Source organism: Stylophora pistillata, chromosome 2 (assembly GCF_964205215.1).
Source record: "Stylophora pistillata chromosome 2, jaStyPist1.2, whole genome shotgun sequence".
Classification (NCBI taxonomy): Eukaryota; Metazoa; Cnidaria; class Anthozoa; order Scleractinia; family Pocilloporidae; genus Stylophora; species Stylophora pistillata.
Window position 1 is genome coordinate 19,384,658 of NC_142520.1, and position 20,043 is coordinate 19,404,700.

Sequence of the window (20,043 nt, forward strand, 5' to 3'; positions counted from 1 at the left end):
TAGATACTAAATTGGCATGCCAAAAGAAAAGAAGGACTGTGTAGAAATATAGTATTGTATAGCAGTATCATGTAATGAATATTTCTTGATAAGACAAATTTTTTAATATGCTGTCAAGTAAATCAAATTTTAAAATAATTTTTGTTTGTAATAAAATTTGTTTAGACTACCTAATAGCAATAGGCTTGTAAGTTGATTCTAAAACTGAAGAAAATGCAATTTGAAAAATAGTTTTCTCAATGATATATTTAAATGTTTGCACATTTTTGTTGTTTGAAATAACATGGTGTTTCTCACATCAAGTGAAGCACACAACTACTTTGCACTCTGAGTATAATATTGATAATCTAATCAAAATTCATAAAACCTATTTCCACAAATTTTGATATGTTTTGTGTAACTTATAAAGATCATTTTATATTTGTATTTCACATTCGCAGAAATTCTCACTTACGTTAGAAGGAAACTCTGCGCACGCTGGTTCTACAGACTTGGACTGTATCTTTTCGGTTAACTTGACTTTATTCTTCCCAATCCAACATTACACGTTCTTTTCTACGAGCTATCTCAATCCCATCTTCCTTGAGTTACAAAAATGCTGTTTTATAAGCTACGGATATGCACACCCAGATACGTAAGTCCGGAGTGGTAAGATAATTTAAGCTAAATTGACAAAGTTCCAGTTTTGTTTTACACATTCTTCAAGGATTCGTGGCCACTAATTTCCTGTTACATCGGCTTGCTCGACAATCATAGTGTTAATCTATGCATGCAGTTTTACTAGCGACTATTTGATTAAATACATCTTTGGCTTTGAAGGCTCGATTATACGACGCCGGTTAATACTTCCTTTGACATTCCACCAATCAATGTTGGCGACAAGAAATAATAACTCACTTAATCAACTACTAATTATACCGAAACAGGAAAACTTTATTATGAGCACGTGCAAACTTTTCACGACATTCACTTAGGTGAATAAAAATTGTTTTCCTTTAAAGCCTCCTTCATTTTCTCTACTATATTTCAACGAGAACAAGAACTCTATTTGAAATGATAATTTTATCTTTTTGGACTGTTTGCCGTACTCAAAGCCTTTGTTTCTACTCAATTTTATCAAAGTGGTCGGCCAAATCAGATTAAAAACAATTATAACGAGAATAGAACCAAAGGAATGAATATATATACAAAAACAGTCAATAAAAAGAACTGGAAACCAACGATAAGATTGATTAACGATACGATTAACGCGAGATTCAGGCACATCTTACTAAATAAACTACAAAAACAAGCCAAATGCGACATTTTATCACTCACATAAGTTTTATTAGGTGCAAATTCTTCCTCCAATGTCTTGAAAGTCTTCTAGTTATACTAAAACTGCAAGAAAATCGTCTCCAAACAAGCATATTTCTTCGTCACTGTACGCTATATTAAAAAGTTTGTTGTGCACATTCAGCGAGGCGTGAACTTTCAACATCAAAATCTAAACAAAAGGCCGGTCCTCGGAAGTTCGCTGGGTCTCCTAACCAGTCCCCCTCTACTAACTATGAGAAGTGTCACTGTCAATGAACCCTTTACAATCCAGCATTAGTATTGTTTCAGTGTGAATGTTTGCAGACTCTTCGGCAAACATTAACCCTTTAAACTCTAAGAGTGACCAGTATCTAATTTCTCCCTACAATATCACCCCTAAATCACACCTCAAGTTCAGGAGAATGAAGGAAATGATCACCAACTCAAGAAGCTCTTGATTGTTACACAAATTCTCCCTATCGGCAACATAGGAAATGTATAGAGAATAGTAAGGAGAACATGCATTCTGATGTCAGGTCAGGGCGTAAAGGGTAAAGCAACTACATAGCAACCGGTTAACGCTAGTTACACTCCAATAATAAGTTTGATGCTTGGTCTTTCAGTCAGAAAACCTATTTCCAATTCATCTTACGGTAACATTATTCATTATCAAAAGTGCATTGTTTTGCAAGGATTTCAAGCCCTTATAATATTCCTAAAACTATGACAATTTTTACATGTGTTTGATACCTCCAATTAGCTGCTGACATGTCACTCGCCTTTCACACCAATCTGTCAGGATGATGAACGAAAGGAAATGCATTCACCATTCTCAATCAAAGGTCATTCGCAGTATTTCCTTGTCAGTAAAAGCCTATGGCGTTTATGTAATAAACAAAATAATACATGGTTGTTTGTAGATGTGGTCTGTTAATTTCTCTCCTTGTGTTCAACTCAATATCTCACGAGTGAGCGCAGCAAACGAGGAAATTTAACAGAGACTTAGTGTTTGCCAGCATGCATGTTATCATGGCCAAGTGATTATAAAAGAGTTTATAATCTCTTCATTGTGGCATATCAGGACGCTTTTCATTAGTAACTTGTGGATGTGGGTTTTGGTGATCCGCTTCAAATCAAGTCAAACGTTTCCTTCTATCCTCCCACACGCGAATTCACTGTCGGATGAATAGAACTTTATCAGACTGTAACACTTCTACATCCACCATCAGCTCCGTACAATCCGCCAGAATACTACTTCGTCGTGACTACATTTATATCCTGAATTCGGGGCAGGTGATTAGAGCAAATAAGAAAATTTAGGATTATTATGGCAGTTTGTTGAGGCACTGGAAATTTTCATTAAAAAAAATTCCCTCATGGCCTCTAAGCTGATAGAGGTACATCTAACATCAATATGCATATTCTCGAAACTGTCTTGAGAAGAATTTGTTTAACAATTGAGGGCTTCTGAATATGACGATTATTTCCTTTATTCTGGTGACCTTACTGTTAGATACAGGGGTGATATGGTAAGGAGAAATTAGATGCTAGGAACTCTTAGGGGTCAAAGAGTTGAGGAACATGGGGGAAGGGGGTAAGGAGAAACTAGATGCTAGTAACTCTTAGGGGTCAAAGAGTTGAGGAACATGGGGGGAGGGGGTAAGGAGAAATTAGATGCTAGTAACTCTTAGGGGTCAAAGAGTTGAGGAACATGGGGGGAGGGGGTAAGGAGAAACTAGATGCTAGTAACTCTTAGGGGTCAATGGGTTTATGGGTTAATGGATAGTTATCTAGAACAAACCACGATTTTTTTTAAAATTTTTTTTATTTAGGCAGACATGCTTGACAATATACAGTGACTTCACTGGATAGTTGACAGTTTACCAACACAGATTTGACTGATATATATCACTCAGTTGATGTTCGTCTTCCTGTCTTTCTGTATTACGTCAGTAACATTTTTTTCTTTCAATTTGTACGAGCTTCTGCAAAATTTTCTCAGGAGTAGAGAGAGCAAAAAATCCAAATGAATAAATATGTGAGCCAGATACACATACCTCATCTGACTTGAGCACTTAGTACATGCGTGCCGTGGGGTAAATAAAATTTATGGCATAACACTGTTAAGAAATGCAGCCATCTACTAGTTACTTAAGATCTTGCATTGTTTTTTTAGCAAAGCATGAGTAAGATATCAATAGCCACTTAAAATTGGATAAATACGACTCAAGGCCTAGCATTGTTAAACCACACAAACTTCTACTAAACATAGCGGAAGTTACGATTGTGATGAAATAAATCCTGAGTAAGACATCATTAGTGAATTTAGACTGAATAAATATGATTCATGGCTTTAAGCATTGTAATACAACACAGCCATCTACTAAACATATCAGATGTTACCACTGTTATGACAAAATCATGAGTAAGATAACTTCAGGTTGAATAAATATGATCATTGCTCAGCCTGCTACTGCATGCTTACAATAGGTATGATAGTGATGGTAACTTCAAATTGAATAAAGGCAAAGTATGGCTTAGCATTGCTACACAACAGCCATCCACAAAATATATCATAAGACGTTAATATTGAATTTCAAAAATCATAAGTAAATTAAATTATTATGATTCATGACCTAGCATTACAATACGACACAGCCATCTACTGAGTGTCTCAGATGTTTAGGTTGAATTGAACAATTCATAAGTAAGGTATTGACATAAGCGTTAGATCGAATAAATACGATTTATGGCTTAGCATTGCCAAACAACACAGCCATCTACTTAAAATCTCACCAGTTTTAACAAATGACAAGTAAATAAGGACTGACAATAGTCTTTTCTCTATCAGTCTATTAAGTTTTCCTACTGTTCTAATCAGACCCTATATATTAAACAACTCCATATGCTGTTACTTTTTCTACGCTTAGCACTAATTAAACTGAAATTCAATCTGCATCTGAAATAATTTTATAAATGATATAAACTCAAAGGTTAACTACTTATCAAGAAAAAACCCTTAGATATTAATGTTATGGGTCACTGTATCTGCCAGTCTTGAGTTGATAACCTTATGGCAACTGTATTTTGACACTATTTACGAAAACTAATACAGGTAACTACTTAATCCATTTCAAATGAAATTTGTTACACGAAGAATGCACTCATCTGTGAATACAGTGTTATGGATTACACACTCGTTTCTTTTATATCATCCAGCGCTTCGTAAAACTGATCAAGATCACTGTCATCGTCAAACGTGGCCAGCGCTGCTCTTGGAGACTCTCGCCCTAAGACTGCTGGGAGATTAGCATCTGCTTGGTGTCTATCTATGGCATAATAGCATGACACAAGGCAAAAAGAAGACATTCAGTAACTTGCCCTGTGTTAAATACTTACACTCTGCTTAGACTAATTCATAGCGAGCTTGTTATATAAAGTGGGGCACCGTAGAACAACGCAAACCTCGCAAAAGCGCTTCCCGAGAACGCTACCGTGTCGCTTTGCGGAAAGAAAAACAGTTCCAAGCCTTCCCAATGAGCTTAAAGTTCTTTCACTATTCCAGTAAACCGCTGAATGTAGCTCAGCGGGGTAACAAGGGTGACGAAATTGTAGAAACAAACAATTTGGTTGAGGAATAGCGAGGGGATGTTATTCAGTATTAGTCCTCCAAGTTGATGAAAAAGATCTCAATACATCAGAATTCTTATTTTCTTTTTTCAAAGAAAGCAGGGGCTAGGGTTAGTATAAATACCCTTACTCGCGATTAATTGTTCGTCTTCTCCAGCTATATCGTCCATGCCATCTTCGTCTTGCCTTTCAGATTCTTCGTAGTCCTTTTTAAGTTCTTCGTCTTGTTTGTTAGGCTCATCTTCAATGTCATCTTCATCTTATCCATTGGATTCTATGCACTCGTTTTCCGATTCTTCTTATTGTTTGTCAGGCTCGTCTTCCATTTCATCCTCATGTTTTTCTTCAGATTCTTTTTCTGGTTCTTTTAGGTTCGTTTTTCTGCTCAGATTGGCCTTCGTGGTATTCCTCTGGTTTTTCATCCTGTTCAGTCTCATCTCTCTCTCCAGGCTCTTCACGATCGGTCTGCTCTGCGTTTTGCTCATGCTCACTTTGATCTTTCGATTCGTTAACACTGTCATCACTGTCATCGCTCTCTGCCTCTCGATCGATTAGAACTGAAAAGTGAAACGTTAGAAAATAAAAAGTGCTCTGTACAATAAGTGCAACTTCCTATGCACTTTCTCTTGACAGTATTTATTAAAACAACAGCTATGATAGCAAGTAGCAATGTTCATAAGGTAGTTTCTCCCATAAACATCAGCGGTATTTCTTTTGAACTTTACCGGGTAACCCTGTCGTTTAAATGAGACGTCCGACGGCTATTAACGGGTTATAATTACTGATCCCCATGAAATTCTATTGTTCTCTCTCTGCATCAAATCAACGATTGTAGTCTTTAAGATGACACAACAACTGTATGAGGAAAGCGGAGGAGGTCCTTTTTGTTAGCAGGGAAATCATCAGGGGTAATATAATTAAACGCGCTAAATAAGCATGCTGCAATATAAAAAATATTGCAGTGTGCAGGTTACAATTATTAAAAATATTGCTTCTTCCACTCCTCATAGGCTTTCAAGACCCACACGTCTGAAACCCAACTTTTGTCAAATTTCTCGCATTCTGACCCTGTAATTGGCGCTCTAAATCTTTGCTCTGTTTAAAAAAAGAAAATAGAAACGCCGCCCTTAGAAGTCGATAAAGAATTAAAGCACTGACAGAAATGTCCAAGCGTTACACTACATTATCTTCGATTTCTTATGAAATATCTGCCTTCGTAGAGCTCTGTGTTATAAATAGTCCTACGTCTTCCGACGAATCCATCCTCTTTCTAAACCCAGGTTCGCACTGAGTACAATGACTCAATTCTCAGGCTTATAAAGTATGCAACTTAGTAGTCTTACACGCCTTGCACGAATTAATTCCATCATTAGAATTGTTTTGAACAACTATAACAACGAGCTACAATAACAACCCTTGGCACAATTAAAATCTAAGATATATTCATCACAACAAAGAACAATAGCAATGAGCATCACAATCATCACACATAGGTGCGACTAAAATCGAAGATCCAACACAGACACAGAACAATAGGACTTCATGGGGATCAATATTTCTCATAATGCCATATGCCTCAGTAATTATCCATTTATTAATTTCCGGTCATTTTAAGTGTTTTTTTCCTTCGCCCATCCTGGCCTCCGACTTCAAGGGTTAGTTGGTCCATAAGGCATGATAATCATTCAAGATAAGGCATGCTAATCATGCAAGATAAGCCATGCTAATCATGCAAGATAATCATGCAGAGGTACAATCACCAGAAGGTTATCGCGTGGTAATGAAACTTAATCAGATTTCAAGAACTAATGAGATTTAGTGAAACAACCTTGCACGACAAATGCTAAGCTGAATCAATGAAAGCTGACATCACAGAGGGCCACTCTTAAATATGCAAATCCGCTCAGCAAGACTCTGATGATGACTTTCCTTCAGGTTGTCTTAACGTACCCTCAACCGAGGAAAATCAAACTAATTAAAATTACCTCTAGTTATTATATGGCTGTTCTCACAAGGATTGGGAACTACTGAATTCACGAATTTGATTGACTGAAATCAATATTGAAAGCGGTCTAGATTTTCCCATCTAGACCGGCATCTAGACCGGTCTAGAAAAAAAGAGGTACAAAGAATATAATATTCCGTTACTTTCTAGACACAGCCATATGATAAACATCTTCAGTAACCGAGCTAGGTCGCATTAGGTCTGTACTGGTGACCTTGGTCAAGATTCTCCCACCCAGACCTCCCGCTCGGTTGATAAGAACTAAGCATTCCTCAAAGTGAGAAATGAATTTCTCATGCCTGTGGTTGTTCGGAAGACTGAGGTTGTACAAACCATTACTTGATCTAATGTCAACGTTAAGTATATTTTGACGTAAACTTCAGTAGAACAGGTTTGTTTTGAGAAACCGCGTCTTCAATGCACGACAAAATGATAATCCTTATTTCCCAAAAACATGGTTTTCAATAAACGTACCTTCATTGTTTTGATTTCGTCCACACTTTTCCATCAAATAGCCCAAGAATTGCTGGAATTTAAGACTCAGCATACGTCGTACCAAGATGCAAGGCATCAAGAACAAAAATAAACAGTCAAAGACTGTATGTGGCCACTGGTGAAGCAAAATTTTAATAGCATTAAAAAAAGGCTAGACGCTATCACGTAGAGTTGGAGAATATTTGTCTCACAGGCTAAACAGAAAACCTGCCGCATCCCACATAATGATGACTACCCTGTTCCACAAGAGTAAGATGATTCAGGAATATACTGTCCAATTGACATTCAACCAGTAATAAAATGGTAACAAATAATAGTATTAACAACAATAATAATAATGCTAACAATGTTAATATAACAAAGGGGCTAGCTCGAAAGACTCATGGTTTCCAATCCCCTGGGCTCCAACATGCCTATGCTTGTTTTACTTCGCTTGTGAATTATGAATAATTTTCCTATTTTATTGCGATTCCATTTTTTTTGGCTCTTTTTTTTCATGCGTAAAATGTATTCGGTCATTCCGCGTCCCAACATATTCCGCAGCTCCGCCGATCCACAGTTCTATCGTTTCTCAGTTCCTCCGTTTCATCAGTCTTTTGAAGAACTTAGCGTATCGCATTTCGCAGCTTACTCGCTTCGCAAATTTAGCAGCTCCGTTTCGGCTTAAGGTTACCGAGCACCTTCAGGGGTGTCTCGCGTGCCAGCGAAGTAGCGCGTCCGGTTCAAACTGTAGATATCTAAACCCCATATCAAATTAGAGCTTATAGGACTGGCTATCAGAGAATAGCAAAAACTTTGAAAAAAATTGAATTATCGAATTTTCCACGACTTATAAATACGAGCGCCCGAATCACCTTTTGAACGTTACAAGTCAAAGCGAATTTTGTTTTTCCCTAATTTAATGTGTTCCTCCGTTACCGGGGCCAAAGCGCTACAAAAGACATGTCTGCGATGTGCCAAATTCAATTTCAGTGACAGGTTACAGAACATTTTTGAAATAGGATTAAAAAAAATGTGGAGTGATCGTACAATAATCGCTCTGGAACAAAAAGTATCTAGAGATAAAAAATTCGGAGACATTTTTTATTGCTTGTATGTAAAACCAGCTACTGTCAAAATTTGAGAGCAATCGAACAAATTCCCTTTGACTTGTAGCTCTTAAAAGGTGGATTTAGAGGGCATGAAGGAACGGAATAGTATACCATTGTCAGTGAACAAAGTTGCCTCAATTTCGTTGTTAACAATTCAGTTAGGACCCTAAGTAATGGGAAAAAAGGGCATTTTAGAAGACGAGAGAGTAAGTAACCAAGACCCCCTTCCCAACATAGTCACACTTATCTGAATAAGAATAATTCGTTACTGAGTGCGTAAAACATGCCCAATATCTCGAAATGTGTATACATGCCATATTACAACTGTAATCTACTTGAGAGGGGACTTTTCATTGAAAGGAAGCCCTAATTTAGTTTTCCTAAAAGCTCTCGGTGGCCAGATCTGATTGGTTTTAGGATTATACTGAAAACTTGTGCGTGATAACGGTATAACAGTGCATTCATATACAAAGCCCATCCTTAGTTTAACCACTATGGTTTTATACTCTTAAAGGTATCTATGGGCAGCGCGAATAGTGCAATTCTCAACTTGCATGATTAGGCTGACTGCATTACTTGTCTGTAAAGATGGGGAAGGGACGCTAATCCGAGAGTTATGGGCATTGTCTCCTTTGAATTTGGAATTCACTCACGGTGAAGCTTAATCACACGTACGCCTCGAATAATAGTAGTTTGTTCATACTCACAGGAATCGAATACTTGGCGCGATATCTTTAAATTGCTCGTTGCTCACTGTGCGGATTTTGTTGAAGTAAAAGCTTCTGTAAACGACGATAGAATGAAAGGGTAACTCGTTAATGACAAACATTAGAACATAAAGTTAATTAAAAAAAAAAGCCAATATAAGTGATTGTGAGAGAGCGCGAGTAACACCGAATGAGCACGAGTGACCACAAATGACAACGAGGGAACCCCGAACGATCATGATTGACCACTAGTTACCATGAGTAACCACAAGTGACCGTGGTGACCACGAGTGACCACGAGTGACCACGAGTGACCGCGAGTGACCACGAGTGACCACGAGTGACCACGAGTAACCACGAGTAACCACGAGTAACTCCGAGTTACTATGAGCGACCACGAATGACCACTACTTGCCATTAGTGACTCGTGTGATCAAGAGTAACCAGTAAGCAGTAACTAGAGGAAGGAAGGAGTGGTGTCATCTTCCTGCTTCCCACCACACGAACCTTTTATCCGGTTTCAATCACTCGTCACCGTGACGAAGAGAAGAGTCTTCTCTGTCAACTTTGTATCTTTGCTTTTTTTTTTCGTTTGTTTTGTTTTTAACTTTTATTTTATATTTTAACGTATTTTTTGGTATTTATCGCTCGTTTTCTTCCCATTCATTCCCCTAACTTAATTTCTTCTGTCTGCCGGGATTCTGGACGGAAACGGACTAATTGGGCAACAATTTTTGACAGCGAAGTAGCTCTGGGAACTACGCTTTCAATGAAGGAAGTAATACATTGTTTGCAAATGTCAGTCTCCGTGAATGGTTTATCTACGTTGAAATCACATGTTTTTGGATGAAGTCACCTGATGATAATGAGATTATGATGTCAGCCAAATATATAACTTCCTGCTCACCCTTGGATGTTGGTGTTCACTCGTGGTCATTTGCTGTCAATCGTGGTCACTCGTGTGTAACTTTTGACACAACCTACTCAAATGACGGAGATGCAGAACATGCCGACGACTGCACTCTCACAAGACTCCAGTTTTGCAGTGCTTCATTAGCGTCCATTAAAAATGCTAATGAGAAACAGAGACTTACATGAGCTGCATGTTTGTTAAGTCTTTAAAAACTCCACGCTGTAGGTACTGAATATTGTTCTTATAAACAGCCCTTGAACAACAAAGACGACGGATCGTTATTACTTAAATTACAGAAAACTCTAGAAGCAAACTTCCATTGCAAAAAAAACTTTTAATAGCTTTATCAACTCTTCCGCGTCTTATTATAAAAAAAAAATCTTTATAAATTATCAAAAAGGAGATAAAAAATACCTCACTGCTTGGGACTACTTAAAAAATTAGGTAATGGCAGTTAACGGTTGCCTCGCTTAATGCGAGTATGAGTACGCGCTGATTTATATATGGGAAAGAATCGCTACGTCCTTTTAATAATTCTATTTTTTTTTCTGTCATGTGACATCATGCCAATGAGATCAGAGTTGGCAGTTGCTATCTTGGATGTAATAGCAACTTCAAACTCGAGCAATGTCATACGTGACTCTGGTAACTTCCAAGCTTAAGGTGTCTGAATCTAAGCCAGCCAAGGCACACAAGTTGAGTAATTCAACGAAACCGTAGGCAGAACAAGGGTGAAGGAATAAGTCTGCTCACTTTTTGTGTCACGCCACAGATACAATTTAACTTATAATTTAGAATTACTTATTCCTCAAGTATGTGTTCTTTATTTTTTTCGCAATCCCACATCCCCTAACAGAAAATTTAAATTAACCAAGTAATACGACAGCCGCTAATGAACATTGCCGGATTACAGATGATCAGATATCTCGCGAAAGGTCAAGAATTTTTACTAGTGCAGTTAGGTATAATTTCCGTCCGCCATCTCGTTCAAATAAAATTGTTGGGTTTACTTACTGAGCTGGTCTTTCAATTTGGACAAGCCTTGGAACTGATCCGGTGGCAGGGTTACGAGGCTGTTTTTCTCCATGTATCTACGCGATAAATGAAATACACGAGACGCACTGTATCACTATTTAACAGTAAAGATAATTTTAAATAATTGCTTGGGCTTAGAAACGTCTATCGTCGGGTCTGGCCAAGATCATTGGTATAAGTTTATTCACCTCATATAAACGTTCTTCTTGAAATTGTTCGTGCCTTGTTCTTCAGCAAACTGTTTCACTGCTCATCAAAGTTGCCCAAAACTTCATTAAAAGCATCGCTAGCCTGCTTTCACCGGGACGAGAAACATTTTGATCACACCACACTTGCACTGATTGTTCTGACCGCCGGTTATAATGGCTTAACGACGGTATATACTCGGGATGTACATCATTATAGTTATTATTAAAAAAATATTTAAAGAGGGAGCCCAGTTCGCCATAGCGGTTTTCAGTGAGGCCCTCAAAATTAGCAATGTATGAAATAAGTAATCAGTAAAAGCTCACGGTGGGAATTATGAAATATCTAAAATATGACATGAACAGAAATAATAAAATCGATGTGCAAGAGATGACACACTAAAGCCGATGTAAACTAGCTGTGCCTAGTTAATAATTGGTTCATGCTTTAGCCTGCTCTATCGAGTTATGGACGAAAGAAGCGTAAGAGTTGCCCGAGGCGATAGCCCAGGGTAACTCTAGCTTCTTGAGTACTCTCAAAGCTTCCCGCGTGCTCCATAACTTGATAGAGCACGCTAAAGCATGAACCAATTGTTTTAGAACATAGCCGGTGGAATTTTGCATCAAATCTGACACGAAAAACGGACAATAATATCAGAATTGATTGTTCGCGTTAAGCCGAAATATTAAGCAAAATAGGAAATAGTTTTTTTTAAGTTTTCTGTTTAAGGCTCGAGCTTTATTTTACTGCGTTTAAGTGCTTAATTCTTTATTTTTAAAAAAGAAATCAAGCTGAAGAATGGAACTTTTATTTAACAATTATTTCCTGATTAATTATAAAACTCTCCTAACGACAGAGAAGAAACTTTGCGGTTTAATTGGTTAATTTACAACACGCCACATTTTCTGTTTCTCTGAGAAAACGAACACTTCGCGCAAGAGAAGAGTTAACGTAAGTCAAAATGCATCAAAAAGTATATCGATTGCCGAAATTAGACCATTGCAAAACGGTCCGAGTAAACAATGAGAACAGTATAACAGTAAATGTCAACAAGTGTGGCTAAAATTTGATCCAAGAGCGATGGTGACATTTTGAACGGTGTAGTTGTTAAAGAAAGATCCGAAGCCGCTCGTGGTTTTCTCAGTTGTAGTGAACACAACGAGGCCGTTTTCCTGCACTTCTTTCTGTATGTTTATGGCGGTTACAGTGGCAAGAGATTCGGATCTGTCAGAGGTCAAGCCTTTCGAAAGGACTTCGCTGCAGCTACGGAGCTGTGATGTCGAGGGCTGCGTGTTGTAATGTAAGACTGTGTTCGCTACGGTGACCAGAGATTCAGTGCCATTATGTGGCGGTTCTCTACACCAGCATTCGACCATAAGGTGATTGCGGTGGCTCTGACGCTGTGGTTGGTCAGTTTGAGCCCTCTGCTTAGGGGGGGTGCATTCAGGTATTTCCCAATAGAGTGCCTGAAAGCAAAGAAAGAGGATTTGCTGTAGGATTCGCCGGACATGTTCCTCGCTTCGGCATAGAACCTGCGCAGGTTTGTGTCCAGTCGTCCTACCGTCATGTTTTCCATTGAAGTTTGTATTTGTTTCTCGTTACACCAAGCTAAAATAAGAAAAAATTTTCTTTGAGTTTAAAAAGAAACCATTTGAAAGTTATTTTCATGAAGGAAAACCAGACAGAAAGACTGTTGTTGCTACATCTGTAATTTGATGTAATTAAATGTGTTAATCCTTTTGCAAACAATTTTTCCCTGAGTTTTACTATTCCCGAGAACAGCTGTAAATATATATTTAACAATTTTAAAATGGAAAAATTTAAGCCTACCTTTGAATGTTGAAACAGACCAGTTTGTCATTTGTTTGGTTTTACCAGAGTTTCTTTCTGTCAAAATTTGTTGCATTTCACCCTCGAACAGTGAAGCGAATCGTGACGGCGCTGATGCCGAGTCTCCTTTTCCGTTGTTTTCCTTTTTTTCTGCCACACTTTTTAAGAACTCTAACCCAAGGGAAAAGGTCGGAAAGTTGTCTTCGTTTTGGGACTGGTGGGCCGAGTCTCTGTTTGTATACATTATTGTCGCAAAATATATTATTTTTTCCCGCGCTAACAATGGCCGCTCGCGCGAAAAAAAAATTTTCTGGCAAAGCGATTTGCTCACGCTATCAGCGTGCGCTATCGGGATTTTGAGCACGCTTACGTATAATGAAATGGATTGCGCGGCTCTGCTAGCTATGTTCTAAAATCAATTGGTTCATGCTTTAGCGTGCCCTATCAAGTTATGGAGCACGCGGGAAGCTTTGAGAGTACTCAAGAGGCTAGAGTTACCCTCGGCTATCGCCTCGGGCAACTCTTACGCTTCTTTCGTCCATAACTCGATAGAGCAGGCTAAAGCATGAACCAGTTATTAATTATAACATAGCTAGCAGAGCCGCGCAATCAAATTCAATATACGTAAGGGTGCTCAAAATCCCGATAGTGCACGCTGATAGCGTGAGCAAATCGCTTCGCCAGAATTTTTTTTTTTCGCGCTAGCGGCCATTGTGAGCGCGGGAAAAATAATATATTTTGCGACAATACTGGATACAGACAAAGACTCGGCCCACCAGTCCCAAAACGAAGACAATTTTCCGACCTTTTTCATTGGGCTAGAGTTCTCAACTGAGGCAGAAAACGAGAAAAACAATGGAAAAGGAGACGGCATCAGCGCAGTCGCTTCACTTGTCCGAGGGTGAAATGCAACAAATTTTGACAGATAGACACTCTGGTTAAACCAAACAAATGTCAAACTGGTCTGTTTCAACCTTAAAAGATAAGCTTAAATTTTTCCGCTTTAACATTGTTAAATAAATATTTACGGTCGTCCTCGGAAATAGTAAAACTGACGGAAAAACTGTCTGCAAAAGTATTAACACATTTGATTACATATATACATCAAATTACAGATGTAGCGATAACAGTCTTTCTGTCTGGTTTTCCTTCACGAAAATAACTTTTAGATGGTTTCTTTTCAAACTCAGAGAAAACTTGTTTTTATTTTAGCTTGGTGTAACGAGAAACAAACACAAACTCCGATGGAAAACATGACGGTAGGGCAACTGGACACAAACAGATATTTCGCTTATCGCGAACAATCACTTCTGATATTGTTGTCCGTTTTTCGCGTCGGATATAATGCACAATTCCACCGGCTATGTTATAAAACAATTGGTTCATGTTTTTAGCTGTGCACTATCGAGTTATGGAGCACGTGGGAAGTTCTGAGAGCACTCAAGAAGCTAGAGTTGCCCTCGGCTATTGCCTCGGGCAACTCTTACGCTTCTTTCGTGCTCTCCACTTCCCGGGTGCTCCATAACTCGATAGTGCACACTAAAGCATAAACCAATTGTCAATTAGCGATCGAGCAAAAAGCTCGTATTTAAATTTCTTATTGAAATACGGATTTCGAAGCTTTTAAACACCCCTTGTTGCTTGAAAAAACCTTAAAACTATAGACTTTGTGTCCTGATTAACATTCCACTTTTTATCATATAGGTGGCAAAATTACTGAATTGTGATTGGTCAAGACAGAGGGCATTTTTTTTTTTAATTTTTGTAATTGCCCCGGGAAAAATTACTTGAAATTGATTGGCTGAAAATCGCTTAGCAACGGCTACCAATATAAAGAAATTTCTGTTTGTTTTGTAACAATGGCGTCCCATTTTGCGCGAGATCAGTAAGAAAACATTTTGCCCCTTATAGTATACACAAGTAATCACATGGTTCCTCGTAAAATTAAGTTTTGATATCACTTGTGTTTTCGGAAGCTGCAGAAATTGCCCTCGTCGCTGCGTGACTCGGGCAATTTCAGGAACTTCCGAAAACACGCGTGATATTAATCCTTCATTTTACTCGGCCCCATGCGATTACCTATACAAATTTAGATTTTAAGAAGACTCCCTACTATCTAGTAGACGTTTTTTTTTTTTGAAGAGATTTTTAATAGTCATGAAATCAAATGTTTTTTGATAACTATTAACCCACTTGATGAACCGCGTTGTTTTTTCGTTGTTACGATTTTGAACATCATTATCATTATCATATATCGCTTTTAGCCTCATGGGGAGGCGTCAATGAAGTAGTGTGTGGTATTATATTTTGGTATATAAACACTAATGAAATACTTGGCGAGCTTTCGCGCACCGTGAAAGTAACACGTTATGTTCACAAGTGAAAATATCACCGTTACTAAGGTTCCATAATAAATTGCACCTTTTGCAGCTAAAGCGAAATGGTCAGGTTTTTTGTCAGTGTTTATATAATAAGTAGAATAAGTAGAAAAAATTCAGATGTCGAGGATCGTGTAATTCCTATCACTAACTTTCGTGAATTTCTGTGAAAGAGTGTAGATCAGTTAGCCCAGTTAGCCCAATGGATAGTGCGCGTGACTGTTGTGCGTTCAAAGTTATTACCTTTCTGAAGTTGTTAGAGTCCGTGAAAGATTCTTCCGGATTTGAAGCGTAAGTTTTGTTTTCAAAGCTTTGAAAACCATAACAATGAAAATATCCGTACCGCTTAGTAATGCGTTTGAATGATTTATCAAACATTGTCTATGGTTCTGAAAACGGATTAAGACTCGGGCGAGACCGGATTCTCTTTCTGTTGTCGGTTAACAATTAGAAGGGATGGAACCAAGTAAGGAAATCAACATAAACTTAAGATCTTAAATGCTCGTAAAATATTTTTATCCTTCAGTTGTTCAAATGAAAGCGTAAGGAGCAATATAATCCTTATAAATTTCAACCGCAGTACAGACAAGCATCAGTGAACTGAGGCGACAAACTGCTGACTAAAGGTAATTCAACTGCACACGGAAAGATAATAGGGAGATTTTTTATATCCGGGCTGATGATTTGGTCAATTAATTAAGTGACAGCTTGAGGATAATCTTCACCACAACACTAAATGGTGTTATAAATCGAATTGTTTTGCAACACATCTCTGAGTAGTTCGAATAACTGAACCTTACACTTTCTCTTGAGACTTACTTTTATGCCAAACGCTGATACATTAAATTAAGAGAGAAAAGTTTACATCCTTAAGCTGAAGTTAATTTTATAGCGTCATTAGAGACAATATTTTCTATGGAGTCAATCATTAGCATTGTTGAGATAGCGTGATTTCAACTGTGCGTTTCCGTTTGATAAGCTAATTCAAGAAATGATTGTTTTAGAATTAAGGACAGGTTTGAATTACTGGGTAAAAGAATAGCACATAGAATCGTATTTTGCATAAATGCACGCGAGAAGCTGGTGAATACGATGACCTATAGTCACTACTGTTTAGATTTCTTAAACCGGCGTTGTAGGTGTTCATTTGATGTTTGCCTACTGGGCAGAATTAGGTTTTCTCTGTTGGATCGTACTCATTTACGAGCTCAAAGGAGGCTTATATTGTTGAAAAAACATGACTAGTACTCCTCAAAGACACGAAAGAAAGCAAAACGCTGCAAAAGAAAATTCACAAGAGACTAGGAATGGTGTTGCAGAGGAAGAAATCATTTCACCAGGAGTCAGAGTTGGTATATCATAATGAAAAACACCTTCTGTCCCATTCTGAACTACCAGACTGGCCTTGCGGAAGTTAATTTTCATCCAGTTTCCACAGACCACCGATGCCATGTTTTAGATACTGCTTTAAGAGTATCTTTAAACTTCACAGTGAAACGGGTAATAAATATTTGGACTCATTTGATTGGTTTTATTGTGTTTGTGTGCATTACATCGTACATGCTTGTGCGACCCGTCACTGTCGTTAATCCATTCCCTGGAGACTGGTAGGAGAAACTTGTCTTTAGCTGCTTCTTTGTCGGCTCAATGTTGTGTTTGGGAGTTTCCTGGATTTTTCAAACTTTACTGCCATTCCGGCAAAGACGGTCCCCAAGATCATTTTTCGAAGGTAAGGTTGGCTGTATTTCTGTAACTTAACATGTCATATTTTTCCACGCTGAGGAATGGCGCAGTCACTCGGAGGCTTGAACTGGGTTCATTCGTAAATCTTGTCTTAATGGAGTCTCGATTTTATCCGCGTTTCTTTAATAAAACGAACGTTAAAGGAGATGAGCAAAAAAAAAAGCCAGCGTGCAATAAAGTTAGTCACATAATTCTTACATTATTCAACCACTCATTCGGCTCGGTCAGTCAGTCAGTCAGTCTCCGTCTGACAGCAGTTAGTCAGTCATTCAATCAGTTAACGAATCGGTCAAACAAAATCTCGTTTTCAGTCGGTCGGTGAGTCAGTCAGTAACATAGTCAGTCAGTCAGTCAGTCAGTCAGTCAACCAGTCGGTCAATCAATCAGTCAGTGAGTAAGCCAGTCAGTCAGTCTTAAAGTCAGTCAGCCCTTCAGTCAGTAAGCAAGTCATACTATCATTTACTCAGCTTTTTAGCCAGGTGATCATTTAGCAGGCTACATAGTCAACCCGCTGTTTGACTGGTCTACAAATCAGTTGTTAGTTAGTTACCCTGTCCAGCTAGTGAGCCATTTCCTCCCTTAGTTTCTACGAGAAAGTCTAAGATGATGTACTTACGAAATTACATACATACATACATACATTTTATTTATCACATCTCCGTCTGGGGCTTTTCAGTGAACAATTACATAATTTACATACTTGGTACTATACATACAAAACTAACTAATAAGCCGTTATATACAATATAAGCTACTTATAACTTTAAAAATAGAATGCTTATTTAAATAAAGAGCCATTCAGGAGATAGCTTTTCAAAGCTCTCTTAAAAGAAGCTAGTTTTTCATATAGTTTCAGTCTTGGGTCAAGTTTATTCCAGATGGCTACACTTCTATAATAAAAGGTCCTCTGACCTGTTGTAGTTTTAAAAAGGGGAATGTTAAGTTGTTCACCTCCCTGCTCTACAGATTTCAGATGGAAGGTAATGAGATAACACGTACCTGCAGATGTGTTGTGAATATCATTATTTGTTATTTGTCGATCGATCGTTTGAATTATCGAATGATTCATTAATCAATTCATTCAGTTCTACTAATCATTTTGCAGTCAGTCTACTAATTATTCAAACATTAAATCAATAATTTATTCAATAGACAGATTAAGGTATTATTCAAATAATCTATGAATAAATCGAGATTAAGTCTTAAAAACTAAGTATTATTAATCATTGTAATACAATTATTGTATACTGAAACTATTGGCATGGCTGAATTAAACGCACGACGGGATCCATTTTGTTTTACGATGATTTCTGTTGTTTGTTTGTTTTTTTTTTTCCTTGAGGCATTGATGTTAATGATCGATGGAGAGAGCTGTTTCATTTGTGGGGCAGATGATCACATTCTGGTACGTACAATAAATTATCATCTTCATATGCAAGTTGAGGAAAGTCGCAGCTGGTTACTGCAATGTCAGCAAACCTTGCAAAATGCCAATTACAGTCCCTTTTGAGAAAGCTCCGATGTGACATTTCTTAATGGTTTAAGGGAACCTCCACTCTTCTAACAAATAGCGCCGAAACTATTCCAAATATACTTTTCAATACATCTGGTTTGAAAAAAGTTGTCTTACCAAGCATTCTGCCTTTTTCTTTTTTCTTATTTCTTTACTTGTATGCGAGGTGGGAAATGTATATGACAGTGTCAGTTACTCCTGAAGAGATTTTGGCCCTCTCCTGCAACTCCTTGTATATATTTGAGCTACCGACCTCTGTATTTTGATAGTAACCGTTGGGTTCAATTGTCAAGATTTTCAAAAGTAATCCGGGACTACCTAGATTTTGCCTCACTCTGTTGTGTGCTTGTTCTAGAAAACCCTTAACACCTTTTCAACCAATCAGATGCAAACCTAGAACCAATGGCAAACTGGGAACCCCTGCGTTTTCCCGCGCCTCGGGCAGTTCTAATTTTGAGTCCTCGTTGGTTCTAAGTGATAGTTCCTTTCCTTATGATAGGCTGATGTGATTACTTTGGTTTTCGTTGACGATACCCAAGAGAGAATCGTTCTCTTTTCCTGGGTGGTCTTGCACAATGAAAAACACAAGCCATTGCTTTCACCCAGACCTCTCATTAGCTATTGTTTAATAGCTTTTTTTACATATTTTATTTAACTATTAAGTTTTTTCAACTCAGGTTTTCAATGATGTTCATACTCTGACTATACTAAGGCGAGATATTCAATGAGAAAGTTTATTTAGGATGAGTCAGCCAGCCTTGTAGTATACGCATCCTACTAGAATCTACAATGTACTGGAAGTATTTACTGAAAATAAAGGGTTATACAAAATAGCCTGTGCTACGCCAGATACGAAAACCACTAAAAAAACACTCTTCAGAAGTGGCCAAAAAATATGTGGAAACGTATTCCTCATCTAATGCAGCAGCACTGTACCCCGAGGAAAGGGTAATTGAAATAAACCTAAATACACTTCTAATCACGCAGAAAATTAAATGAAAGCAGTGATATCTTACAGAGAGTTGTAAAACAAAATTACATTAAATAAGTAAAAAGAAAGTGGTCAAACCTAAGACTTACCGACCTAGAATGACTTAATTTCCCGCGAACCCTTAAATAATCCGAAACTACCGTGATGCCACGCGAACCTCTTCAACGTGCCTTCAGAATATTAATTTCTGACTAATTCGTTCCCACGTCACTCAAAGGTCAGAAATTAGA

At 37.9% G+C, this 20,043-nt stretch overlaps 1 protein-coding gene and 1 long non-coding RNA gene across 2 annotated transcripts; both read right to left on the minus strand.

Moving 5' to 3' along the window:
• Positions 1-3,125: 3,125 nt before the first annotated feature.
• On the minus strand, positions 3,126-5,153 carry LOC148737607 (uncharacterized). Its single transcript, XR_015996081.1, has 2 exons — positions 5,051-5,153; positions 3,126-4,625 (listed from the first exon to the last, which is right to left on the minus strand). It is a non-coding gene; the product is annotated as an uncharacterized LOC148737607 (long non-coding RNA).
• A 58-nt stretch (positions 5,154-5,211) lies between these two features.
• On the minus strand, positions 5,212-7,870 carry LOC148737608 (uncharacterized). The gene is made up of 2 exons (XM_088747142.1): positions 7,406-7,870; positions 5,212-5,483 (listed from the first exon to the last, which is right to left on the minus strand). Exons 1-2 carry the CDS (start codon positions 7,500-7,502, stop codon positions 5,272-5,274), a joined length of 309 nt encoding a protein of 102 aa, XP_088603268.1. The 5' UTR covers positions 7,503-7,870; the 3' UTR covers positions 5,212-5,271.
• Positions 7,871-20,043: the final 12,173 nt, after the last annotated feature.